The 26,914-nt window shown below is 32.4% G+C and overlaps 6 protein-coding genes across 8 annotated transcripts; 4 read left to right on the top strand and 2 right to left on the bottom strand.

Moving 5' to 3' along the window:
* The first annotated feature begins 613 nt into the window (after positions 1-613).
* Positions 614-4,958, top strand: LOC105677734 (myosin heavy chain, clone 203-like). The gene is made up of 4 exons (XM_012376566.2): positions 614-1,423; positions 2,028-3,299; positions 3,426-3,485; positions 3,582-4,958. The coding sequence occupies exons 2-4, from the start codon at positions 2,112-2,114 to the stop codon at positions 3,897-3,899; spliced, it is 1,566 nt and encodes a 521-aa protein (XP_012231989.1). The 5' UTR covers positions 614-1,423; positions 2,028-2,111; the 3' UTR covers positions 3,900-4,958.
* Positions 4,959-5,505: 547 nt separating this feature from the next.
* Positions 5,506-12,294, bottom strand: LOC105677790 (E3 ubiquitin-protein ligase RNF25). The gene is made up of 6 exons (XM_012376645.2): positions 12,080-12,294; positions 11,372-11,443; positions 10,777-11,017; positions 10,092-10,310; positions 9,664-9,978; positions 5,506-9,166 (listed from the first exon to the last, which is right to left on the bottom strand). The coding sequence occupies exons 1-6, from the start codon at positions 12,103-12,105 to the stop codon at positions 8,987-8,989; spliced, it is 1,053 nt and encodes a 350-aa protein (XP_012232068.1). The 5' UTR covers positions 12,106-12,294; the 3' UTR covers positions 5,506-8,986.
* A 195-nt stretch (positions 12,295-12,489) lies between these two features.
* LOC105677769 (uncharacterized) lies at positions 12,490-16,472 on the top strand. 3 transcript variants are annotated; one of them, XM_012376612.2, is made up of 5 exons: positions 12,490-12,680; positions 13,787-13,999; positions 14,516-14,613; positions 15,410-15,631; positions 15,960-16,472. In XM_012376612.2, the coding sequence occupies exons 2-5, from the start codon at positions 13,868-13,870 to the stop codon at positions 16,318-16,320; spliced, it is 813 nt and encodes a 270-aa protein (XP_012232035.2). In that variant the 5' UTR covers positions 12,490-12,680; positions 13,787-13,867; the 3' UTR covers positions 16,321-16,472. The 3 variants fall into 3 exon arrangements, with proteins under 3 accessions (XP_012232035.2, XP_067211225.1, XP_067211226.1); XM_067355124.1 differs by lacking the exons at positions 12,490-12,680; positions 13,787-13,999 and adding an exon at positions 14,158-14,383; XM_067355125.1 differs by lacking the exons at positions 12,490-12,680; positions 13,787-13,999; positions 14,516-14,613 and adding an exon at positions 15,015-15,200.
* On the bottom strand, positions 16,469-17,929 carry Dsk (Drosulfakinin). Its single transcript, XM_012376635.2, has 3 exons — positions 17,738-17,929; positions 17,169-17,298; positions 16,469-17,060 (listed from the first exon to the last, which is right to left on the bottom strand). The coding sequence occupies exons 2-3, from the start codon at positions 17,294-17,296 to the stop codon at positions 16,880-16,882; spliced, it is 309 nt and encodes a 102-aa protein (XP_012232058.1). The 5' UTR covers positions 17,297-17,298; positions 17,738-17,929; the 3' UTR covers positions 16,469-16,879.
* An 862-nt stretch (positions 17,930-18,791) lies between these two features.
* Positions 18,792-20,774, top strand: LOC136999936 (uncharacterized). The gene is made up of 2 exons (XM_067355122.1): positions 18,792-19,297; positions 19,457-20,774. Exons 1-2 carry the CDS (start codon positions 19,155-19,157, stop codon positions 20,238-20,240), a joined length of 927 nt encoding a protein of 308 aa, XP_067211223.1. The 5' UTR covers positions 18,792-19,154; the 3' UTR covers positions 20,241-20,774.
* Positions 20,775-21,126: 352 nt separating this feature from the next.
* Positions 21,127-26,893, top strand: LOC105677764 (tetraspanin-7). The gene is made up of 5 exons (XM_012376600.2): positions 21,127-21,341; positions 22,228-22,416; positions 22,882-23,052; positions 23,235-23,375; positions 23,439-26,893. The coding sequence occupies exons 1-5, from the start codon at positions 21,264-21,266 to the stop codon at positions 23,592-23,594; spliced, it is 735 nt and encodes a 244-aa protein (XP_012232023.2). The 5' UTR covers positions 21,127-21,263; the 3' UTR covers positions 23,595-26,893.
* Positions 26,894-26,914: the final 21 nt, after the last annotated feature.

The following is a 26,914-nucleotide window of genomic DNA, read 5'->3' as shown; positions in this document are numbered from 1 at the left end:
TTGTACATCGATTAAATTGCGTATTTCGAAAGATTTATTTAATCGAAATTTATTGCGTTGGCAGCCGTTTTCACGCAAAGCGACGTGTTTCGTGACATTTCTATTGCGTGAGCATTTATTAATTTAATTTTTATTCATATATTTATTTATTTGTGTTACAATACGAAATAGAAAAACGCTCAAAAAGCTTTAAAACGTGGAATTTTAATCAAGTAAAATTAATTTTTATATTGGATTACGTTGACAAATCTACAGATAAAAATTTTAAAAATACAATAGAAGGCAAAAAATAAAATAGTAAATTATTTATCAAAATTAAAACTCTGAACGCCAAGGAATATCTTATAATGTGGAAAATATACAGGGTGAGGCAAAAGTATGGAAACCCCCGAATAAGTTTTGAGAAAGGCATTTTACGAAAAAATGTTAAATACAAAAGTTTTAGGAAATTTCTCTGGCTTTTCAATGGTGATCTTGGATTTGACCTTGACCGTGACCTTGAAGGTCATTTGAAGGTCAGAGTAATTTTTTAAAATGGAAACCCCTATTTTTTATTCCAAAATCTAATATCTGGTGTCAAGAGCTTTTTAAAACACTATAATGAAGTTATTTTTCATTAAGTACTTTTCGAGTTATGAGGCTTGTAAATTACAGTATTTTGACATAAAATACAAAATATCTTGTAAAACATTCAATTTTTGGGAATTTTACCTTAATACTTTTATGCATAAAATAATGAGACGAATCAATTGGTATAAAGAAAACACATTGGTTTTAAAAAAAAGTATGCAGTTGCATGTTGCAAATAATTTACAATACGTGTGTATTATTTCAAATCTGATTGATATACATAATCATGTTTTACAAGTATGCATTATCGACACTTTGTAGATATAGCACATATCGGAACCAAAAAGTCGTGGACGTAGCACGGAAGAGACCCAAAAGATCGTGAACATTGCCTACGGGATTCGTGGACATTGGCTACGTAGTTCAATGTGCACGTTTTGTGCACATAGAGGCGCTAACCCACGGAAACACGTAAAATGCGGGCATGTCTACTCTCAGTCTTCTCTCTGCACGTAAAATGCGGGCATGTCTACTCTCAGTCTTCTCTCTGCTTATACATATATGCACCCCAAGCTAAAAATGATTCTGTGCCAAGAGAGAAAAAGTCTAAGGGATGCTTGTTCTTCTTTTATCTTGGGTGGCTTGCCCCCCTCCATCCATGCTGCTCGCTTCTTGCGTCTCAAATCTGGCTACACATCCACTTCACTTACACAATCATTTTCTGCACGTAGCCATTGTAATGCCCGAAATAATTTTGCAGATGCTGCGTTTTGAGTATAATACATATATTATGTTGAATGGTGACTAGATTTGCAAAAAAAATGTTTTCAACTATTTAAGAATAATATTACAGGTAAGGTTCTGCAGTTTTTGTATTTGTTTACAATAAAGCTACGAAATACAAATGACATTAGTCCATACTGGAAATAATATTAATATTACTGTAATCATATGATTACAGCTATCATTAACTCAGTCATTTGAGTTGTAAGGAAAATTTACGGTTTAAAAATGTTGCAACTGTCATATTTATTGCAAAGACTAAAAATTTTTTAATTAATCTTAAAGAAAGGTTAAGTCAAAATTTTCGTTAATTATATTTACACTTTGACATCTGTTATGTATTGTACATATATTTAGAATCTGGAAAACTAATTTTCATGGCAAGAATTTGGTTTTTTTTTAGAATTACTTCTTTAAGATTAAAATTTATATATGTAAACATATAACATATAGATATAACATAATTTTATACAACGTCAATGGCTGCGTTCCGTAAAGAGCATATGCGCGCATGTATCTACAGTATACGTTACGTATACTGTAGATACATGCGCGCATATGCTCTTTACGGAACGCAGCCTATGAAACATTTCTGCATATAGCGCTCAAAACCTTGTCATTCCAAACACATGTGCCATATTGTTAATTGCTAATTATTGATGTTAATTATACAGATTCAGGTGATGACCTTTCGCCGAGTACACACAATGGACACAGTGGTTTATAATTAAATATCTACTTGCAATTAAATCAACACAATGGACAATCTTTCGGATTCATTTCGAGGGGAGCTGGACTCCGTAACTTCGACAGACTCTCTTCAATTGATCACAGATGAATTCCATCTGCGACATCTCTCTACACCTGACGTCTCAAACATTGAACTGTCCAAGCGAGTCGCCCTACTGGAACTGGAGAATGAGCGGCTACGTGTAGATTTGGAAAACGTGCGGATTGATCTCAACGCTCGGATTGCAGCGAACCAGGGTCTCAAAGGCAAGATAACCGAGCTGTTTGTGGAGATGCAAACGGTGCTGCAGGACAAGCACAAACTACAAAACACGCTGACCGATACCAATAACCGTTTGTCCACGGCGGAGGCCTCCGCAAAGTGGTACCAGTCGCAGGTGCACATCCTGATGGCTGGCAAGAAGAGCTTGCAGGTGGAGATAGACACGTATCAAAACATACTAAAGCAACGACAACAAGCGATAGCGGATGTGAACGCCAGTTATAAGAAACTGAGCAATGAGTATACCGAACTCGCGCAACAGTATCAAAGAGAGAAGCAGGAGATGCAGAGTACGATCAAGAATCTGCAGTCGCATATCCGTTCCGTTAACATGGCGCACGATACGTCGGACGGAAACTCGACGGGTAGTTCAACAGACATGTCTATGATGCTGGAGGCGACTGAGGATGAGTTGCGAAACACTAAAGCCGAGTTGAAAACGCTGGAGCAGCGCCTGCTGAGTAACGAGATAGCCAGGATGTCAATGGAAAATACACTGAGCAAGCAGCGCGTCCTAATCTCGTCCATGGAGGAGTGTATGCAGAAATGCGAAACGGAGAAAAATGAAACCGCTGATCAGTTGCGAAAAACGCAATTCGAAATGCAGAAACTGAGCTCTGAGAATGAGACGTTGCAGACCTCCTTATTGGCATCCAAACAAGAGCAAAGTCAAGTGGAGGACGCGATAGCTCATCTGAGAATACAGCTGGGCAAGATGATAGCGCAGTACAAGCTCTTGAAGTCCAAGAACGCGGAATACGAGGAGAAATTGAGTACCATGCAAGATCTCACGAATGAGAATAGACGCTTGAGAACATTATCGCACAAGGCAAACGGTGCTCTGCTTAAGAAACTCAGAGAAGAAAAGACGAAGATAAAAAATTTAGAGCAGAAACTCTATTACAAGCAGATGAACAGTCAACTTAACAATATGGTATATTAATATTATTGCTAATAACATCATCATCTTATTTTTCCTCACATATATATAATTATAACATATAATTAAAATATAATTTCTCATCAGAAAAGTATTTAATATTTCGTTTTTCTTTTCCAGAGAAATAAAACTGAGCATTCTTTGCGCGAATGCCTGCAACAAGTTCTATCAAGAAACAAGGTAATTTATTCTGATACGCTATTTAAAATAAATAAAATAATATTATCTCAAGAAAAGATGAAACATGCAAAAATTTTGTTGTTGTACACTTTGCAGGATTTACAAGACCGATTGAAATCGGTGACGAGGATAACCGACGATAGTGTTGACGAAGGATACGGCGACAGCAACAGTATTAATACTTCCTCGGTTTCGTTGGACATTCCGTCGCCGTCTCCCATAAACTCAGTATTATTGAACAGCGCTGTCGACGTCCTTGCGCGAAGCAAAGACTTCGGCTTGCCAATGCAAGAAGAGCTGAACACACTTCGGTCAACGATAGAGATATTTCGAAACCAATGCAACATATTGAACCAGAAAAAGAGTTTTCATTCCAGTCTTAATGATGTGATTCCTACAAGAGATTCCACGTAGCTTGAGATCTATTTCTTGTTCGCTAATACGCGAATAAAATATAGGCAAAGCAAATAATGATATATCCAATCTATATGAAGCATTCACATATATCGTATTTAATTGAATTCAAATTAGGACCATAATTGACAGATAAACTGAATGTAAATATTACTTTCAATATTTGATGATAGTATTATTAACTGAGCTATAAGAGGTTGTAAATGACAGCATTAATATTTATTTGTTATTGTTGAATATTTTATATAATTGTTATTTATCATGTGTTATATATTTATATGTTCTTATCTTTGTATTCGATATATTCGGCTTGCAGCTATTGATTGAAAAATGCGTATTATTTAAATTTGCCAAATGATGGGAGAAATCTATCGACATTATTTATTTTGCAAATAAGTATGAATATAAACACTAATGCTTATCGCAATCAGAACTATTATAAGCGCAATAGCTATATACAATATAAATATCATTGTATTAATATAAAAAAATGGCCAACATAATGTAAATGTCAGTATTACAAAAATGTAAGAGATGAGGGATATATTCATATATTGTTATCAAAGAGAAATTTTTACCGAGATGTTGCAGTAAGATTGATGCAAACTGTGTGCAATATTTTTTATTAAAAATAAAATAAAATATACAGAATAAATTAGTGAGTGCGACGATATCTTATGTACTTACAGTTACTGTAAAGAGAAATAGAGAGACATTGTAAATATCTTTCGTATATCAGATATATTGTAATATGGTGTCCGTAGAATCGCGATAAAGAAGAATGTTGATTTTTCAAATATTGTTTTAAAATTCTATTCGTTACATAAATTTCGTCGTGAAAAGAAAAGAACGTAGAAATGTGAATTACACTAATTCTCTGCATAACAATAGATATATAATTACGTATATAATATGTATATATTACAACAGCTTTGAATATTATCATGAATATAATTACCCCGACTTTGCATTGTATTGTTTCCGTAAGAACTCGAACGCGACAAATGCGTTGAAAATATGATGACAGATCTAAATATATGTATATACGTTATTGGAAAATTTGCGTATATGTTTTCAACAATCTCGCCTGGTAATTTTCTATTTATTATTCCTATGACGCTAAATTGCGAGAAAGGTGCCTTAATTCGATACTAATTAAACACATGGATAGATATTGATAAAACTCTATGTCAAAACTCATGTCAATAATATCACACTTTAATTAATCAGATTTTGGGAATCGACTTCTCTAGATTAAGAAAATGCATCTATCAAAAAAGCTTCGGATATAGAAAACTAATATGAAAAATTTGTATTTATTGGATTGCTCTACAGCGTCATAGAATCTTAATAAAATGCAGAAAGAGAGAAATCAATATATATTAAGTTACACAAACAATTTCATCACTCTGCGAGATAATCGTAATAAAAAACTTGACTATACGTGCCTAGAAATACCAAGTTGAATTTAAAAAAATATATATAATAAATGAATAAATACAAAAGAAATAGTAATAAGAGAAAACTAAAGAGAAATCTGCTTAGCCTCATATTAATTCCGTGCTGGATAATGGTAAATATATAAATAACGAAAATAAACAAAACGTTTTCAAATAAGAGTTTAATGTACGTGTTATACATCTTTTTTTTAGTCGAAGATAATGTAATAACGCATCGCATTGTACAGAAGCTGCGTATACTTGGCAAGTTCTTGAGGCATCCGAGTGTGCTTGCACACAGTGATATCTGTATATATGAATGTAAAAAAGTGACATAATAAAAAACTAAATAAAAATCATCGCTTTCTAAAGTATCACAGACATGCGTAAAACGTAAGAGAGGAGTAAATAGGTACTCCCTATACAAAGTCAAATCCCTGTGTTTTTTTCTCTTTTTTTTTCTTTTTAATAATCCGACATTCTTTGGTACTTACAAATAGAAATAGATCGCAGGAGTAACTTAATTATTATATTCGATATATAGAGACAGTGATTTCCACATTCATAATGTATAAAAATCTTCAAAACTAAATCGACTCGAATATTATTTAGACTTCCACAAGGATATTAATTTTAAAATAAGGTGTAGTCATATTTGAAACAAATTTAAATATTATTCCTTGAAATACTTAAACAATATGTACTTAATAAAAAGAAAGTATTATCTCTCAGAGCAATACACAATTTTTTTTAGTATTTTTTGCTGGCGACTATCATTTAAATATGATTAGTTTATATTAGTAAATTATCTTTCTATTATCATTTCTTATCTAGAGATCAAGACAAGACACTACAATTTAAATTATTTTTATAATTTAATGATAACATTACCCAAAAATGCTTTTAAAGCAGTTCATATACGACAACGAGTCTTTAACTCATTGTCAGTTCAATTTTGTTGTTTCTTTAACTTTAATCATTACAAAAGCATTTTATGAATTATACATTTTACTAATTATGTAAATATCATAATAGCTAGTACAGCCAAATATGTCTGATGTGTGCTAAATTACAGCCATAAACTTCTTTGTGTATTTTACATTAATTTCAAATTTTTTAACAAAAATTCAATTAAGGAAATTAGAAAATTCAGTTAAAAATTCAATTCTAAAAAGTAAAACCACTTAACTGATTGAATTCCAAAGTAAATTAACTGGTTAATTTAAAGTGGGAAAATTTTGTGGGCAATTTGAAAGCATTCGAATTCTCGTGCGGCTAAAATTTCATTACTTTAGCCTATTACCCTTTTGTAAGTATCACATTCATGTGGAAGAGTTTATACACAAGGTTGCTAACAATTTTTTTTCGATATAATATACATATACATATATTGAGAGAGTATCTACAATAGACGATGCCTACGTCCCCTTAAAATTAAAGTTGAGTTCACGCAAAAATATGTAAACTGAACTCTACAGTGCAAATACAAGGAACTTTACGAAGGAGTATAACTTAAATTAACAGAATTAATTCTTCTTAACAGAATTAGTTGTGTCTAATACGAAACTTGTCCTGCGTTTGAATCTGACGCAATGAATACGCTTCACTTTTTTTTTTTTTTTTTTTTTTATCACAATTGTCTATGCTTGCCGATCGTAGGCACTTCGACGTTAAACTCGAACTGCGAACGACGTAAAGACGGATCTTTCCTACAAGTTTATGCTATTCTAAAGCGTATCAATTTGCAAAACGTCTCCAGGAAATGTTCAGATATGCCATATACTTTCTTCGTGAGCGGAATGAGCATTGTATGGCACACAATTCGCATATATAATATGTTCTAAAAGATCGCTCTAAATGCTACTCAAAACTGTTTGAAATATCACATTTTACTACAAAATCTAATGATTCCTAACAAAATTGAATAATTGAAAAAAAAGAAAGTTCCAACTTTAAATTTCAATATGCACATATAGAAAAAATTTTTCTAATATAATTTTGGTAGAGCGACTTTTAGGACATTTTATATAAATTTTTATAATTGTCATTAAATATTTAGAAGAATATTAGAACAGGAGTAGAAATTGATATAATTTTGTTGAATTTAAATTCATCAAAGCTATATCGATTATAATCCAGTGCGTTATGCAGTATCATATGCTGAGCATAATAAATGGTGTCCGTTAATTTTGATTATGTTAATTTCATATAAAGTATAAAATATTTTTTAAATAGAATTTTTGATTGCTTAAATGTTCTTATAACTCACTGTTGCACGAGATTGAATTGTAAACTATTCGCATTGTTATATTTTTTTAATATTATCGTCTAGGATTGTGCATTTAAAAAGAATGCGTCAGGTGAAGCAACTAATGTCTTAAATGCAAATTTGATGCATTTCTTTTAATAGATCATTTTTAATAAAAAATAAAAAATTAAAAAGTACTTATATGCGTAATATCAGCATCGTGACAGAGACGATAAAATCAAAAAAAGATAATCATTGCAGATGAATTTGAGTGACTTTCTCGCACTCGTGGCAGTGAATATAAAAGTAAGGTGATATTTGAAACATCGGTTCTCTTCGCCTTCTAAAATTGTATCGCTTGGGAATTCAATTTCTATCTATACTCGCGCTGTCGATAAAAATTGCACTGCTATTAAATTGCTTCAAGCGCGCTTTCTTTTCCTATCTGCTCAGTAATTCTCGATGCAATGTAATTGTAGCGGAATGATAATTTAACACCTAATTTAAGTTTATTTCTTACTATATATCAATATTTAACTTCTTTGTATTTTTTAATTATTATAATTCTTACATTATTATTTGATTGCACACATATGAATATTATATAGTCTAAGGTCGCGAAGACATTCTAATTTGTATATTCTTTAGTCCTTAGATGATCTATTTTAGGAAAACAGAAGTAATTTTTCCGGATGTCACTCAAAAATTTCCTTTTCAAGTTGAAAATTGCTGTACCTTTTCTTGACATACGGTAAGTATAATTTTTTTTTTTTCACTTAACATAAATGAACTAATAAGGTTGTAAAACTTTTGAATAAAAAGATGTGTAAACTATAATTGAGATCTTTGCAACCGATGCTCAATTAATGTAATAAATTTAAAATAAACTCAGGAGAGTCTAATAAATTTATAAATAACGATATTTTTAAACGTTGAGGAAAAACTTGCTACTGTTTGTGACTTTTTTCAATATATAAAACATTATTATTTATTTACGCGAAAGACGAAGAGAACCGACGGATCGAATGTCACGAAATCCCGCACAAATTATAAAGCGAGAAAAGAATAAAAGGAACTAAGGTGAAACAATATCAGCTACTTTGTACGATTGCGGATCGTTCGAAGAGAGAGCACCACAGCTTCGGTCTATGTAGACAGCCCAAACAGGAAGTCGCGACGCACCTCATCGTCATAACGATGACAATGAGGATGCTGCCGTCGAACAACGACACCTATAAGTTTATAATCGCGGCGAAACTACTCGAGGAGGATAGACAACCATTGTATATTACATTGACGATTACGCTACTAATGCTAATCAGAATATTGTATACACTTAGCGAAAGAGCGAAGAGAGGACCAGACCAGATTTGAGCGGCGAGCGTGTCACGAGCCCATTGTCATCTGGGAGTAGATTCCGCGTGTCTGACTCTGTCAAAGTGACGCCGGTAATGGGCCCGGCCGCGACCTCGGTGTCGGTGACCGTGATTATGATTATTATGGCCATGATTGTGTTGCACCTGGCGCGACTGGAACTGCGAGTGATGGTGATTCTGTGTCTGATGCGTTGGCTTTGAGTGCTGCAAAAATCGAAAACGCTTGATTAACACGAGGCAGTTCAGAGACATGAAAAAAACCAAACGACTAAAAGTTATAAAAAAATAATTCAAAGATTGCACATATTGTTAACGATAAACGGTTAACTCTCTGTCTCACATTAGTGAGATTTGTACTTACTATTTCTTCTATTTGAGCTGCCTTAAAAGTGATATTTCTATAATACTACTACAATTCAAAAACATTTCCAGGTTTTATACAAAATTTTTTTCTAAATTTCTTATTGCGAAAAAACGAAAAATCTCATTGAGAATCTCTCGTGAGGAAAAATATATAAAATAAAATCTTTTCTGTATCTTGTTTTTCTTCTTTTAACAAGTTAAAATTTTTATTCGAAATTTTAAATCTACTAAATATTAAGCTAGGGGTATTAAATTTTATTTGAATTCTAAATATTCTGCGAAAGAGCGATATTTTGTTATTCATTCTATCGCGGCTGTCGAAACGACTGATTACTTACCACTTGAGAAACCGGTTGCACAGAGGTGGTATTTGAATACGCGTTCAAACTCGTGCCAGGAGGACTGACCTCTTCGGTGCTAGCGGCAGGATCGTCGTCCGTTCTTACCAACATCTTAACACCTTCGGCTTCTAAATCGATTATACCGCCTCGTTGCTGCTGCCGCAGATACAGAGCAGCCATCTGTTTCTGCAATTCTCTCAATTCGGCGGTGACAGAGAAATCGGTAGCGGCCTCGACATCAATTGGCGGAGGTGCCGACCACAAGTTCTCGACGTCGCAGTTGATTGACTCTCGGCAAACAGGACATATAGCCTAAAGAATAAATATAAAGAGAAAATAATCATTCTTTTAAATATTATAAAGAGGGAAAGAATTACTAGAATGAAGAGAAATCTGCAATAGCTACATTTAAAACACAAACATACTTGAAATTTATTCGTGGTATCCTGTTGCCATTGCGGTAACTTCTCCTGCTCTTCTCTATAATATCTTTCAGCGGCGGCAACATGTGCCGCCAGACAGTGCGAGTGAAAGTAGTGATAGCATTCCGTTTTTGTAAATTCATCTCCTTCCCGAAAACCGTACAAACAGACTGCGCACTGATCGGTGGGAAGATTGCTCCTTGTTAAATGTTCCCGTATTAACTAAATTATCACCATTATTATTATATGAAATGAAATTACTGCTACTACTATAGATATTTTTTTTTTATTATACCGTAATTATCATTTTATTAACAAAATTGCTACTGTTATTACCATTATATTATATTATTACATCTTGTATTAAAATGCGATTATTAAAAAAACTATAATTTTATTTAGAAATCAAGAGAAATTATATTCCATATTTTACATTACAAATAAAAGTTAGAATATATTTTATTGCCTTGTACTATGTATTTAATTGTAAAAATAGTTATTTAAAAAAAAATTTATAAATTATAATGTAAAAAATGTGCAATATATTTTTAAATTTAAAGCTTTTTAATGCAAAATTTAAAAAAATCTTTAGATGTAAAAATCCATTATTATTTTCTGTAAAGCAAAGTTGCAATAAAAGTGAAATCACTGATTAAGAAAAAGAGAAATTGATCGGTTAATTTCTCACCTCAATCAATTCAAACATGACTGGCTGACCTATGAAATCTTTGCATTTAGCCTCTGCATCAGATTGCATTAGTTTCACCGTATCCTCATCCAATCCTCTTGGATTTCGCAGATTGATAGTCGGTGAAACATCAGGATAACCCAAAGGTAATCGTACAACTAGTGTAACGCAAACATATTGTGACTGTGAATCCTCCCCAGTTGACGGAAACAATATTGTTTCGATACATTCTGGTTCTCCACTGTGTAAATTATTAACATTATAAATTAGCCAGGATTATGTGGTTAATTAATATTATAAATAATCTAACAATAGTAACATAATAGAGTTTGTAGCAATTCAAATATTCATTAAGACAAAAAAAATTGCAACTGTATTATAAATGATAGAAAATTAAAGTTTTATATAAGCTATAAAACTTGATAATTTTTGTTTTTCAAAAATAAGATAATTCAAAAACTATCTACTACTCATAATTACTACACACTACTAAATTATTTTCAACTTCATGAAAAATTTTAGCAATGTATAATAAGCATTAAAATTATCTTTTGTTCAACAAAAATATTATATTCTTATATATACATATACATACCTATCATTATCCTTGATGTTAAGCTCATTGTCCAACAGGATTGCTTTCAATGCCTCAATTTCATCAGTCACTCTATAAATATCATAATATTTACATAACCATAGCATTTAAATAAAAATCTTAAATTACAAATGCAAAGCTAACAAATTTTGAAAACCATCTACTTTTGCAGAATATTGTGCAAAATTTGTGGCTGTTTAATTCATTCAAGTCTGAACTTCAAAAAATATATCTGACCATATAGTATATACTTTTATTTAGATAGATAAAAACAAGATGTCAGATGTTTGTTTCTGACACTTAATTTTTGTATTTGCTGAAATTTATGTTCTTTATAATACTATTTAAGTAAAATATATGTTAGCAAAATATTTATAAGAAAAAATGCCCAAAAATAGAACAATTATGCTAATCACAAGCTTATGCAAACATATGTGCAAACTGATAAATATATATATATATATATATATATATATATGTATATATATATATATGTATATATATACATATATATATGCATTAATAAAATCAGTAGTTGATAAATACTGGAAACAAAATTCAAAAAAGAACCAATAAGACGGAGGCTCCTAAAATATTTTTCAGGAAGGTCGCGACTTCACTCGATCAAGCAGCAACATCGCGAATTCCAGAAAGCCACACGTTCACTCATCTTACACAGATTATTGGCAATTCGGCAATAATAATTACCGTTCATCTATTATCGCGTCCGACATTGTTCCTCGTCAATGTATATCGTCGATAAGTCGCGTTCCTTTGGCCGTGGAGGGCGATTCCTATCGCGGATAATGCCGCTTGCTTTCGTACACTTCACGACGACCGCGAGAGCGTCAAATGCGCGTCAATATTGAAATCCTTCTGCTAGCACAGCCGACCGTGAGCAGATTCGATTGGTATCATTGGTCGTGCGCTATTCGTTAGTTTGCCAACTGCCATTCGCAAACGGTGGGCAGCGGCGGGTCTGTCATTGGTTCATCGACAAAGTTGTCCAACGATCTGATTGGCCTAATACAATTTGATCGATTGTGCAAAAACCTTTATACGTATTTAATGCAAATTTATACCCGCCTTAATTAATTTAATGTAGCTAAATTCACGATATAAAATTTCACAAATGGATACATAGCTATAATTCATTAATCATCGTTGATTTTGAAGACTATTGTTAAGATGATATCAACAATTGATTTTATTATTAGGATTACATTAACAATTATGTCATGTACGTGGGACAATTTAAACTAGCGATGAAGATAAAGATAAGAAAGTAAAGAGAGATCCTTAGGATAAGGTGAGTAGAAATTTCGGACAATGAAAAGTGATGGGTTGGAAGATTAATATTTCATAAAGACTAATAATTACGCAGATATGATTTACAAACTACATAAAAGATACTCATTAAAGTAGTTTTAAAAGTTCTCTATTTATTGTAGACAAAATTCAAGTTATCTTAAATTAACTCAGGTAAATCTTTAAGCCTTAGGCTTATCAGGCGATACAAGTATTTTATATATAAAACAAGGTATCAATCATTAATTATTTTACACATAAGACAACGCATTGATCGTTAATCACAATTGTGTAATGGTCAGTGTATCAAAACAAGCGATTGATTAGAATCTTTAGATCTCACATGATTTACTTTTCTTCATGTTTATGGCCCATGTGCCATTGACCAATATACAAGCGTTTATTTTCTCTATCCACTAAGATACCCTTACCATGCCGAAAACCGTCCACAAAGTCGCCTTCGTACCAACAATTATTGGTCCATTCTAAACGACCTCTTCCTTGAATTTTATTATTTTCAAATTGACCCTATACAATTTTTTAAATTTATTCTTATTCTAATGTAAATAAAATCAAACATAAATAAGTATAAAAAATGTAAACATAAATATCACATTTGAGAGTGACATTAATTTTGAAATGTTGAAGTAAAATAAAAAATGACATATATTTATTTTGAAAAATATTAATTGCATTATAATTATACGTATTTTAATTCTCAAAGTTTTTTTTCATATATTTTTATTAAAGTAAATGCATATTTGTTGATACCTGATATTTGGTGCCATCATGCCATCTATATGTTCCTTCACCCTCCATCATTTTTCTACTGATGTAACCGTGATAAGAATTTTTGTTGTTAAACTTTATATTGACAAATTCATCCGGCGATGAAAGCTTCCAAGATAGAAATGTTTCATCTTTCTTTCTGTCTTCTTTAATGAATAAATCATTGTTTTTGTCATGATTCTCAATTATATTTTCTTCGTCAATTTTATTGTCATTACTCAATTTTTTTATGAACGGTTTTTTCCGTAAGAAATAGCCGTCCCATCTGTAAAGATTAAACTGAAGTAATCATTTAGTAATAATAATTTTTTATTGCAGGAAAATAATATAATTACTCAATTACAAAAGCCGGAAGTATATCACTATATAATGAATAGATAAACTCTTCTTTAGCTGTATATGTTCGACGTTTTTCGGCCAATATATCCACAAATGGTGCTTCTTCAGCAATTTGATCAGTTTTTACCGAAAACGTATCTTTTTCTTGTAAATCCTTCTGATATTCATTATTTTCCGTTACATCTTGAGAAGGTAAAGATTCCGCTTTTTTTCTACATTTACGTAAAATTTCTTCTTGCAGATCTTTTATGTCTAATTCCTTTATCTCATATTCCATGTTATTATTTAATTAATATATTGATCTAGCAATAGCGTGAATTTGTGTTATATATATTAAAAAAGGCTCAACAAAAAAATCTATTTGCATAATTGTAGATAACAGATAACACTATATTCATGTTATAGTTGAAAATGACATAATAGAAAATAGGTTGTTATGCTATTATTATATGGTCTTTGTAGATATTTAATGCAGATGTTATATAATGATTACTGATTAATAATCTCTTAACGTTTAATTTGGGGAAATAAAATACACTTGTGTGACACAAAATGCTAAAAAAGAAAAAGATAAACGTAAAGCTATGTTAATGATTCGTAGACATTGAAAATTTTATGACCTTTAGTTTTTGAATAATTTTAGAAAAGTTATTATAATAATAATATTATATATTAATAGTTATAATAAATATATTTATTTTATTACAGCCTATCTTTGGAAGTTACAATGATGAAGAGAAAGATACTGGACGGATTGTGTTTCACGTACCAGCAGTGTATGGAAATAAAGTCAAAATTCACGATTGGTAAATACGGAATATTTGTATTTATTCTAATAAAAAAATATGGTCTAGTGTTATAAAATATGCATCAAGAAAGACAATGCTTGCCAGATAAATTCTAAATTATTTTATATAATTAAATTTTTAAAATTAATTTTATTAAACTGAAAGATATTTAATCTCAAAAGTATAAAAGTCTCCATAAAAATATTTATTTAATGTTATGTTATTTTTAATGTTTAGAAAAGTTTCATAAAAATCTATTTCATTATCCTAAAACTCTTTTGTAAATCAGTTTTACAGTTTTAAATATTGTATACACGTTACTCGCATAGATAAATCGTGACAATATCGTGCACATACAAGCATATCACATATACACTTAATGGAATTGAGGGGGAAGTACTTATCGCAGAGAAAACTGCGATTGTTAGTCTTAGCAACGCGTTTTATTTTACTCACACGTTTCATTCGTACCTACATTATATATCATTATTTGGCACAGTGTCAACAATTGTAAAATTTTAATTAGACTAGCGATTAGTGCAGTGCTTTCTAAAAATGGCTTTACATAAAAATAAATCTTTATTGTCGGAAGAAGAAATAAAAGAGTGAGTTCATTATTTAATCTAGTTAAATTAAAAATAAAATGATAACAGTTTCTGCAATACAAAGAAACGGGTGGATCTATAGAATTTTCTAGACGTATTAATCCAATTAAATTAGACAGATTATTAATGAAATGGAAATGTTGCAGTTTACTAGCTTTAAGTCAATATTGGTGTGGTCTCTTAATGATTTTGTTTGAACGGATTAACAGGCAGATGAAAACTTTGGCGGAGCCTAGAGACAACGTGGATATATTCCCGCCGAAGGGAAATCTTCACAAATCTTCCTATCACAAACTCGGTCCGGAAGAAGAAAGCATCGGAATTTCGGAGACACACGACATGCTGTCGCAAATCGAGTCAAAAGACGAGCACAGACCGATTACTTGTCCGCGACGTAATTTACTCGCAATGCAATCGCTCGCTTCGGCAGAGTACGTATCTTTGATACTTTTTTCTAAAAATATCAGGCGAACTAAAAAAGATTATTCGTAATTTATTCTGTAAGAATAAATTTCTCATCTTTGAAATCTAGAGAAAAATTATTCTAACATTTTTTTAATATGAGAAGCAAAGAGCTTCTCTTAATTGTAATTTAATATTTTATTTATAAGGATTTGTTAAGATAATTGTCTCTTTTTATTTTGTATATTTTTTGGGCCAAACGCTACATTAAAAAGATATTTCCAGAGTGGTTCATTTGTCTCATAAGCTTTTATTTAATAATTAAAGTGATGGTAACATAATCCAATATTTTGCCAGAAAAGACTATGAGGAAAAGGAATTACAACTGACGGATATTCTTCTGGATCCCATGGCTTTTTGTCAAATGGATTATCGCACCACCGTGAACGTCGATTATCGATCACCTCATCCTCCGAAACCAAAACCACCACCATTGCCACCACCACCGGAACCATGGTTGTTAAATCGGCGCACTGTCGGCTACAGTCTTCAGGATTTAGAAAATCGTTGCGGACATCACACATTTTTGGATGATGACATGGACCTTCACCAAAGAATAGCAGACTTAAAAATGAAAAGACGTAAGCTATACGAGATCTTAATAAACGATAAACAGAAGCAAAATTCCATAACGACTAATGAATTAAATACGGCGTAATGCGTAGATTTTGTTCATTGCTTCATTAAATAAATTTATGCAATTAATCTATTCTCGAAATTAAAAGAAGAGGTACTAGTAATTATTTGAAGCTTTTGATAAATATGTTTTAAATAAAGCAGGGATACAATAAAAACAACATATAAAATGAACGCAATGATTTTCTCTTTATTCATAAAACTAAGATATTTGAGAATTAACACAACACTTCGATATTTTTAACAAATCGAGAACTGATTTTATTTTTGCACGTTAGCGCGTTTTAATGCATCTTAACACACGAAGAAAATTGAATGGTTTATAATTTCGTCAATTGTAATTATCTTTCTAAGGGAGTATAGCGACATGGTTACAAAATAATCCGAAGTAATTACGATAAAATTGTAAGCGTAATTTCAGGAAACACAGATTAATTCGCAGCGTAAAGAAAAACTGGAGAAGGTAAAATAACGAGACACGATTGTAATAGCTGCAATGTAAAATATATTCTATCTACATCTTGCACAAATGTGTGCACGATCACGATCTACGATCTAGAGGAATCCGGCGTGGTGGCGTTTTACTCAATATTTCTGCCGAATCGCGGATGTCCGTACTCCTCGTCTTCGCCGTTGGATCGCTTGCCGAATCTCATGTGACCGTAATCGTCCAGCTGCTGGCGTTTACTGAGTCGCAGACTGTCCTCATCCTCGCCGACGAGGTCCTCCACGAGATCCTTCACGAGGCCTTCCACGGTGTATCTGCGGTGAAGCATAACACGATATCGTTGTTAATCTTTAAGAGCGCCGAATTATCGATGTGTATCTTATTTTACTTTTTATTTTTTTAACTTATAATATAGTAATTACCCGTGAATATGTGGATGGTTCCTTAAATTGCGGTGCATACCGGTAATTAATCCCGGAGCTGCTTTACATCTTCCACAGAACAGCCACATGATTGCGATCATGCAAGACAGCGCGAGAGTCAGATTCATGTCTGCAATCATATTTGCCAATTTTTCGTTTTACGCAGATCTTTGTCAATACATATGTTGCCAATTGTTTGTGATATGCGTTGAGTAAGAACATAAATGTATTATCATGCGTACACATAAAAATCCTCTTCTAAAAGAGATCGAATAAATCGATGAGCTGTTAATTCAAATATAATGGCTGTTAAATATAATATATATTGATAATGCAACTAAACTGATGAATCGAAATCTGATTGTTTTCACAGCACTTGCTCCAAATTTTGAACATGTCTTTTCGCTCGAAGATGATTCACTTTTTACCGTCCAACGCAAGTAAAAGCAAACGATAATATGATCGTCGGAGAGGTCTGTGACAGAAACCGCGGAACGAAAGTGTCTACTGTGAAATTAAAAGGTAAAAGGACACTCGATGCTATCGGAACATCTCGCATCAGCACTTACCTGCGTGCACAGGACGCTGGAAAAATCGACGGTGGAATGTAAGGTACGCGCGGAACGCGCGTTTTTATACGACGACCAACATTGTTCATCCCCCAGTTGGAAAAGCTGCTCGGGAAGGGAGGTGGTACTGAATTTTAATTCATGTACCGCCGCGCGCACTGATAAACAATTTTCTTTCTTCTCTCTGCAAACGCCTCCGCCGCCGGTCGCTCAATATTCCGCGATGTTACGCTCCGATGATTGGCAGGGAACCGGCTAAACGCATTACCGATGTCACGTCCCGGCTCTTCTGTTTTCTTTCTGCGAGCGGAAAAATCAGACGTTAAAATCTTCGAGCGGAAAAGAGTGTGGGCAGCGCCCGCTGATAGATAATGACATGAACAATTCTGCCCCGCTGTCAGCCACCTGTTATGTAGTTGCATCCATTTTCCTCGATTGTCTGATTAAGGAGTTAATACGTCGACGAAGAACAAGCACTTGCGCAATTACCCAATTACGTGCAAAAAAATGCTTCAACAAAAGTTTTAATTGTTTTAATGAACAGTTCTAAGATTTTAATTTAAAAACAACGTGGAATTTATCTGCAGATTGTTGCATGTTTATATAATTGTTTTTTTAATTACAGATTTGATCGATTTGCCAACTTTTTTTTCAACGAAAATATCAGAGGGAAAACATTTATATTTTGATGTTATATGCTATATTATTGCAATTAAGCTGAAATAAAAATTCTACGAAAGTAAAGTTTCTTCAAATAAATATTAGGAATGTCTTCATAATCTTTTTGCTTGTTTAAAGTTTTATTTACGAAAGACTCTTAAACTCGCTGTTTTCTTTAGAAAAATTACCGATAGCTTTAAGGAACAAGTAAATCAAGTTAACAATAAATGAATAATAAAACTTTATTTTTTTCTTGAATTTTTAGCTAACTTCTCAATCTTATTTTTCGTTCTTCCACATTCTTAATTGCAATCAAACTTACAAATTATTTTTTTATTTAATTTTCAGCTAACTTTGTCCTTATCGTCCTCCACATTTTTAATTGCAATTAAACTTAAATTACAATCAAACTTTTTAAATTTTATTGTTATTCTATAGATTGAGATATTGCTTGGAGATAATTTTATTCTCTGCATATTTTTTGAAGAGGAACATCTTGATGTAATTGTTCGCAGTGTGTCTTCAAGCTGGCGCGGTTGAAACATTGCACCATCACGCGAGGTCACGGCCACGATCGTCAATGGCTTCCGTGGTTGCAGTGCTTCTTACCAATCCTATAAATGGGCCCCGGTGTATTCTGCGAGCCAAATCGCTTTTCTAACACTACGTCTATTCGTTCGGCCATTAATCAGTAATTCACTCTGCGAATAATCTTGTGACTTTTTCAGTGCTTCCGCCCTTGTTTGCGATCATCAGAATGGTTACTGTGGCAGAAGATAGAGAAACGGTTGTACAAAAGGGCTTGTCTGAGTGGTGGAGCGAGGAGACGGAATACGTGTTTCAGAGGATTGAGAGATGGGCGGCTTTCGCACGTGGCTACTATCGTCTTCGATCGCAAAGGTGAGAGAGATAAAAAGAGAAAATGCAAAAAATATCTCAGAGTAAATATTTTAAAAATTGAAAAGAATGTAAAGAAAGTGCGTATATAAGTATACTATATACAAATAAATTATAATCAATAAACGAGATTTGAATAAAAGAAATATTGAATTGAATCAGATGGTCCAAGAATCAGCAAGCGACGCAGGAATCTTCAGGCGAGACCGCTTGCACGCCGCAATTCTACAGTCTCAAGCGATCCAGACGAAAATCGGGTCCGGAAGAAACAAAGATCAACTGTTGCGGCACTTTCAACTATCAGTCGAACAGCAAGCTGGACAGCAACTGTCTGGAAACGTATCGATACGATCATAGCATTTATTTTAAGACCATCGGTGATATCAGGAGCGACAAAAGAGACTTCAGGGACCAAGACGAGGAGAAAGTATCCATCAGCAGCGAGGAACTGGTTGAATGGGACGTCAGCTCGCTCACCGATCTAATTACTGATAAATTGGTTTCTAAAGAGACATGTAACAACAATCGTTTAAATAATCTGAATATTGCAGACACTGTTATTGTTGAACAAGAGGAGAACAGAATGACGCAAAACGCCTGGCCAATTGTGGACCTGTCCAAACTCGACCTGAATTTGACGAACAGTCGAGCCAGAGACGAGCGGCTTTCTCATCTGGTTGATCAAGACAATTATGGAAAAGATGAGAGGCAATTGGAAAACAACAATATAGACAGCCTGAAGATGGATAAAATAGATAATGAGAATCAGGAGGACGAGTCGAAAGGCCACGAGAGGATGAAGAGGTTTCGCTCGGTCCGGAAAACCAAACGATCATCTAGGAATGTGCGGAGGCCGCCAATCGTCGGCGAAAACAATGTCGTCTGGCCGGGAATCCTTTTGAATTACACCAACAACTTCGATGTCGCTGGCAATCCTCATGAGTAAAAGTCGTCGAAGAGAAAAATAAACATATAAGCGTTTCGATTGATTACGCAACTAATTTTACAAAATAACAGCGATTTATATTTACTGTTATTTATTTTATTAATGGAGATGCTTCGCGTTTCTTTATTAATTTGCATGCTATTTTATTTGCACGAAATTTTATTATACGTTTTACTAGGGTTTTTATTGAGGAATGCATGTTATCGATGACGGAATTCTGCGCGAATAAAAACGTAATGACGAATTGCAAATATAATGACTTTTTGCAGAGAAACTTTTGATTAATAGTTACAGTGGGTGAGGAAAATTTGTGTGATGATTATATGAAATAATAAATAGACTTTGCTGTAATTATATTCATAAGCACATTCACATTGCATATAAATGATTAAAATAAAGTATACATACAATAATGTATAATGTAAGCTAAAAGCAAATGTGTGTAGCGTTATGGCGAAAGAAATTTTTCAGATTTTATCAAATATGACGCAATGTTACATATTTTGCGAAAAATATATGTGTATTTCTAATATATTTCAACCATTTATATTTATCAATAATATAATATATTTTTCAGCAATATTCCTTATTATAGAATTACCGCACATTATGTACAATCGTAACATTTTGTGTTGAAAAAAGAATATTTTCTATACATCTATATTCAATTACAGCATAGTGTAATCACAAATAATGTCTCGGAATCATTTTTTAGAGATTTATACGATAACATGTGCCCAATGCATGTGCCTGACATTTACACTGTCCACAGTGCGCTCACTTGTTACTTGAAGAATGATTTTGATTGAAGAAGTTTTCTTGCTATCGCAATAGTGCTTCTGCGGGGTAGCGCGCATGCACCAATTGAGAGAGGGGCAAGAGCCACGCACGCAACACGTAAATCTACTTGCAAACCTTTCGCGAATCGATCGTGGGAGTTCCATCGCTGAGCGAGACCCGGTAGTGCGTACTTCGGATCGCCCGTTCCGATTTTATAAGTAGCAAGTGAAGACAGATATCGAGATGAGCAAGCGACTGGAGACCGTAGCCACGATGACTTGCTTGAAGACCCTGCTAATGCTCTTCAACTTTATTCTCTGGGTAAGCAGAAACCTTTGGTGGTCCTAACATTGACTGCGTAATAATCATAGAACCTTTTGCCACACACCCTGAGCCTACCCAACTGTTGCACAATTGATGGCAACGTTAATCTTGTACGATATTGAATCCGATTGTTTTGGGATAATACATATAATAATGATCTAATGACGAAAGTGTTAATTTTTTTTTATTAGCAAGGTGAATGAATATGGGATGATGAAGATGTGGAGACGTGTGACCTTGAATATGATGTCCAGCTAGACAACACAAGGCTCTAAAAGACAATATTTAGGATATTAAGAAACAGAATTTTAAAATATTTAGAAATTCTAGCGTCATTAAATAGATTTTTAAAATTTGATTCACAGCATGAGAACTGTGATGTTATTGCAATTCATATACTTCTTTATTTAATTCTCGAAATCTCAGAATTCTCCGAATTCTCAAAATATGTTAATTAAACGTCTCATTTGTAATACATATACGACTGTTATCGCTTATATTAGTAACCGTCACTCTTGTCAGTGTACAGACGTAACTGTTATCGCCTAACCAGTGTTTACTGAATAATTCATGTTACTTTATTAACGCTACTTCTACTTTACTCTTCAAACAAATATTTAAAACCACCCCTCATGTTACACTAACATGTTTTTCTGTGCAATATGCTGCAGTGAAAATTGACGTTGAAGAAAATGTTATGAAAATTTATACTCACCAAAGACAAATTTTTAAAGTTATCAAAACGTGACATACTTCCAGCTACTTGTAATAGATGTACTCGCTTCACAATTATTCTAAAAATATGTATTTCAACTGTATTATTTTGTAATTAATACATATCGTTTGACGAGTGATTTTAATATTGAATTTTTGTATTTTACAGGGTTCCGGGATGTTGATGCTGTGCATCGGTATATGGATGCGCATCCAGCTGCGAGATTATGTGAATATGAGTGTGCAGGGTAGCGGATCAGCTTTGTTAGCAATCGCATGCCTAGGCGCGGTATTATCTGTCGCAGCAATACTTGCCTGTTGCTGTACTGCGCGAGGTCATCCTGCTCTACTATATCTGGTAATCATTCTTCATATACGTATATCTAAAATGGACTTTAGGTCCCACGGGAGAAGTGAGATGGAATTACAGGTAGATATTCGATATGTGATTATCGCGTAAAGGGAGAGACGCTTCTGAACACGATACTTGCCACTCAACTGTTCATAAAATAAATTGTATATCAATGATCTACATTGAGATGTCAAGTTATATTTCTATATTTTTTTAGAATCGCCTGAAGCCGTTATATATTTCACATTCACAATTTTATAGCTTTATACACAGTATTTGAAAATTCCTCAATATTTTTCGCATGATGTAAAAGTTTTGATTTTATTTTTCCTTCTATAAATATTATAATAAATAATTTGAAAGTATTATATTAAATAATTTGAAAGTAAATATTTTGAAGTAGAAATTTAGAAGTGGCAATTTTCTCTGACATTATGATTATGAGAGTTATTTTTCTCATTTTCATATCAGTACGGCGCGTTCTTGGCTGTCGTGGCATTGCTGGAACTCGGTGCAGGCGCGTCAGTTTACGCTTATCGCACGAGCTTGAACGAGGGATTCGATCAAAGTTTGAACGAGAGCATGGCAGCTTATGAAAAAGACGAATCCATACATACTCATATCGACGTTATGCAAACGACCGTGAGTATCGACAATGTTTCTATTCGCATTCGCTATTTCGATTATTACTGATAGAATTCTTATTAATTAATTTTAATATAAAGAAGAAAATAAAGTAAAATAGAAAAGTTTAAAGTTTTTTTTTACTCTTTGTTGATTGTTTTAAAATTACATTATATATTTTAAAAATTTATTAATTACAGTTGCATTGCTGCGGCAGTCGCAGTTATCTCGATTGGGAAGAGATGATTCCACGGATCAAAGTTCCTTCATCCTGCTGCAAAGAATTCAATGCGAGTGCGGATAAATGCGACACGAACAACAGGAATGACATTTATACCGAGGTACGATTTTATATTATGTTATTATTTTATATTTCTAAATTGTTACTACTTATTTTTTTTCAGGGATGCTACAATCGCGTGCTGAATTTAATAAACAGCAATATTGGTGTGGTAGCTGGCACAGCGATTGGTGTAGCCTTTTTCCCGTTGATGGGCATCTTCCTGGCGTGCTGTCTAGCTAGTAACATCAACAAGGCTGAATACGAGCAGGTTGCTTAGGTATGGTATTCGCGCAAACAGCAACGACGGTCCTATCAGAAAACAAAACCAGCGTCGCTAGCGGCAATGACGAATGTATATGATTTAACGAGAATACGGAAATAATCCTGATTGGAGCAAACACGCATTTTGCTACAAAATTAAGGTAAAAATCTATTCTATAAGGTTCACTTTTGAATATAAAATCATATTTAAAACGGAACTTACACAAATTATTGGATTTATATTCTTGCTTAATTCTTCGATCTTTCAATCCTTCTGCACTCAGAAGCAAATTAAGCAAATCGAAATTTACGTTTATATTCTGGCCATTCTGAATTCATTAATATAAATCAATAATAGCGTGTTGTGAGATATGTTTATTTGATAAACATTAGAAATATAATAACCCTCTCATGCATTTATATCTTATATACAAATATCTTCGACTTTATTTCTAACAATTAAAAATAATATATATAGGTTTAGGTATTATATGTGCATGAATTGGTTGCTCTCTTGAATTTCTGCAAATAATACAATTCAGGAAATTAGGAGATCCAGAGCCAATATGGGTCTTGTGATAAAAACGAAAGAAAACTTTTTTTTTCTCAAGAGTGATGTAAGATCATTTTTTATTAGTTAAATGTTTCGATCGTCTTCAGTAACATGCGATCATCTTCAGTAACAAATTACAATCTAAACGTCGAAAAAATTATATGTGAGGTCAACAGTTATAAACAAATTGAAAAGTGAGAATTGTGCAGAAACATACCTGTCGTAATAATAATTAATTACATCTAAAATCTGCAAATTATTTCAACAAATTAACAAGCAGAAGAATAGAGAAGCAAAATTTATTTAGATTAGAAATGTTCTTTATTTAGAACGTTTTTTCTTTCAGTACAAATTTATAGACTGTGGTTATATAAAAAATATATTTTGTTTTATAAAAATTTTTTAAAGTTATAAAATGTTTTTATAATATTTAGATAACTATGTTCTCTAAGAATGAATGATGATTTATTCTTGTTGTATTTGTTTGCACAAGAGGGTTATAAAACATGAACTAGCATGACTAGCATTTTTATAAGGCGATAGTATCATTACAAAATGTGATTACCGCTACCTTTAAAAAAAGAATTGTCTAATTGTATCTGTTATTATATACCGAACAATCGAACGAATTTTTATTGAAGCGTTAGACTTTAAAACTCGACGAAAATCAATTGATCGTACACGAAGATAAAACAATTAGAAATATAGAAACACACACATGGATTGTTATTTTTATCAATAGGATCGTAAAACGACGATAGAGTAGAAGTAGATCGTAACATTCGCGAAGTTTATTTCATTCCATAAACGTCTATGAACGTTTATAACAATGATAATACGAAAATAACAAACTTCTATATTTTTTAAATATTCTATGAGTCTTTTTGGCGTAACAAACTTTTTCTCTTCGGATTTTAATTTTTTATGAGATCTTCCATGCGTTGATCCACAAATTGTTAGATGTGGATTTTTGGATTCTACATTCCATGGATTTTACAGAGCCATATATGTCCTTATGCGATATCTTTCATCTTGAAATACTTAATCATATTTCATCACGTGTTTAATGTTAAATGGAGTTGTTCTTGTTTGACTTCTATATTAAACAATTTAAAATCAGACAATCAGCGCGATCGGCGCTAAATGTTTGATAGAAATAAAATTCGAGATACTATCAGACAAAGTTATGAAGCATGCGAATATTACCAATATAACAAAATATCGTGTTATTTATGTATCTCATTAAATTGAATTTCAACTTTTCGCTGCAAAATGAAAAAAAAAATACACGTATAATGAAAAGATAAATATAATAAATCGAACGTAATTGATGAGAGTATTTATAGGCCCTTCGTAAACACGTAAACACTGGTCGTCCATATATTGATATTAATGGCAGTGAAGCAATTAATTTAATTAGCCTTTTATGTTCAATATTTTATTCCGTACAGTTTAATCCTTTTTGCAATATTTTTTAAATTACTTAATAATAATTTAATTGCTTAATAATAAAATTTACAATTTGGAGTATATTACAGTATAAATTTATTTTGTTTTTTTGATAGAAAAATGTGATTAAAAAAACAATATTACATTCTAAACAATTACCTTTTTATAATATTCTTCAAACATTTCTGTTCTTTGAACTCCCTAAACTGTTTTAAAAAGTATTTAGAATATCTAAAAAACTTTTGAAAATTTAACAAGTTTCTGACACTTTTAAGATTTTTTTATCAACAATTTCACCATTGAAATACTTTATTGACTCTCTTGTTTTTTCTGCTTATCAGTTTATTAACAATGGCTCGAGCAAAATGTTGTCTTATATTGTTATTCAATAAGAAGAATCGATCATTATTACTTACACTATTAACAATTAACAAAATAAATACAAACGCATATGCAAACTAGTAAAGTTAAATCAACAACGTTGCTGAAACATAAAAATGTGATAGATTCGTCGATATACATAGATATATACAATTTTTTTGATGGAAGAAGGAAGATGGATCATCCTGCCATGAAATATTCGACTATCCATATATCATCAATGTTTCCTTGTAACTCTTATAAAAGTTGAGATTGCGTAACATTCACTGTTACACTATGGCTCTATATTATATTATATACTATAAAAGTTTCATATGTAAAATACAAAAGAAAAATATCTTGTAAAATATATATTTATTATATCATATTATATACACATATTGATATGTTACATAATAAAATATATTCATGTACAAGATGAGACACTTAACTCGATCTGTGAATTTTCTCACATTGTTCCGAACTTCTCTATTTGGCACATCTGAGAGAAATTCAGGCAAAAGTTGTCTGGCTTTAAAAGAATCTTCTTGTTATAGATGTTCTGTATAATCAAGTTACGTTACGTTAACTCAGAAATATTTTGTGTTAGTAAAAGTATCAGATAAAAGAGTTATGCAACGAGGAGCGAGTTAAGTGCCTGATTTTGCGTTATATTATAAAGTAAAAGTACATTATATATTTCATCATGTTATAGACTAATGTATTGATAGTACGTAAAAGAAAACGAAAGTCTATATGATGTAAATGTCTTATTTACAAGTATTCCTAAATTATTCTCAAATCTCTGCGATATCGAAGATGCTGTGAAAATAACAGTCAATATCTATAATTGTTTATGTTCCTGTCACTAATGTACGTTTAATGTGTATATCATGGAACCTGTATATCTTATACAAGTTCTGCTGAGCCTTATATAAAATCAATGAAATATTTTTCTTTTACTCTTATTATTT

Source organism: Linepithema humile, chromosome 5, assembly GCF_040581485.1.
Source record: "Linepithema humile isolate Giens D197 chromosome 5, Lhum_UNIL_v1.0, whole genome shotgun sequence".
Classification (NCBI taxonomy): domain Eukaryota; kingdom Metazoa; phylum Arthropoda; class Insecta; order Hymenoptera; family Formicidae; genus Linepithema; species Linepithema humile.
Note: the sequence above shows the minus strand (reverse complement) of the source record. Positions and strands in the feature narration are given on the sequence as shown.

What these genes read in the sequence shown, in the direction of transcription:
- LOC105677734 (XM_012376566.2), top strand. Translation starts at nt 2,112, where the DNA reads ATGGACAATCTTTCGGATTCATTTCGAGGGGAGCTGGACTCCGTAACT. An exon ending in ACAGTCAACTTAACAATATG is followed by an intron (nt 3,300 to 3,425) that starts GTATATTAATAT and finishes TTTCTTTTCCAG; the next exon opens with AGAAATAAAACTGAGCATTC. An exon ending in AAGTTCTATCAAGAAACAAG is followed by an intron (nt 3,486 to 3,581) that starts GTAATTTATTCT and finishes TACACTTTGCAG; the next exon opens with GATTTACAAGACCGATTGAA.
- LOC105677790 (XM_012376645.2), bottom strand. Translation starts at nt 12,105, where the DNA reads ATGTCGGACGCGATAATAGATGAACG. An exon ending in TCATGTTTGAATTGATTGAG is followed by an intron (nt 10,311 to 10,776) that starts GTGAGAAATTAA and finishes GTGATAATTTAG; the next exon opens with TTAATACGGGAACATTTAAC. An exon ending in TGCAACCGGTTTCTCAAGTG is followed by an intron (nt 9,167 to 9,663) that starts GTAAGTAATCAG and finishes CGATTTTTGCAG; the next exon opens with CACTCAAAGCCAACGCATCA.
- LOC105677769 (XM_012376612.2), top strand. Translation starts at nt 13,868, where the DNA reads ATGTTCGACGTTTTTCGGCCAATATATCCACAAATGGTGCTTCTTCAG. An exon ending in TTCCGTTACATCTTGAGAAG is followed by an intron (nt 14,000 to 14,515) that starts GTAAAGATTCCG and finishes ATTTTATTACAG; the next exon opens with CCTATCTTTGGAAGTTACAA. An exon ending in CAATCGCTCGCTTCGGCAGA is followed by an intron (nt 15,632 to 15,959) that starts GTACGTATCTTT and finishes ATATTTTGCCAG; the next exon opens with AAAAGACTATGAGGAAAAGG.
- Dsk (XM_012376635.2), bottom strand. Translation starts at nt 17,296, where the DNA reads ATGAATCTGACTCTCGCGCTGTCTTGCATGATCGCAATCATGTGGCTG. An exon ending in AACCATCCACATATTCACGG is followed by an intron (nt 17,061 to 17,168) that starts GTAATTACTATA and finishes GCTTCACCGCAG; the next exon opens with ATACACCGTGGAAGGCCTCG.
- LOC136999936 (XM_067355122.1), top strand. Translation starts at nt 19,155, where the DNA reads ATGGTTACTGTGGCAGAAGATAGAGAAACGGTTGTACAAAAGGGCTTG. An exon ending in TATCGTCTTCGATCGCAAAG is followed by an intron (nt 19,298 to 19,456) that starts GTGAGAGAGATA and finishes GAATTGAATCAG; the next exon opens with ATGGTCCAAGAATCAGCAAG.
- LOC105677764 (XM_012376600.2), top strand. Translation starts at nt 21,264, where the DNA reads ATGAGCAAGCGACTGGAGACCGTAGCCACGATGACTTGCTTGAAGACC. An exon ending in TCTTCAACTTTATTCTCTGG is followed by an intron (nt 21,342 to 22,227) that starts GTAAGCAGAAAC and finishes TGTATTTTACAG; the next exon opens with GGTTCCGGGATGTTGATGCT. An exon ending in GGAATGACATTTATACCGAG is followed by an intron (nt 23,376 to 23,438) that starts GTACGATTTTAT and finishes ATTTTTTTTCAG; the next exon opens with GGATGCTACAATCGCGTGCT.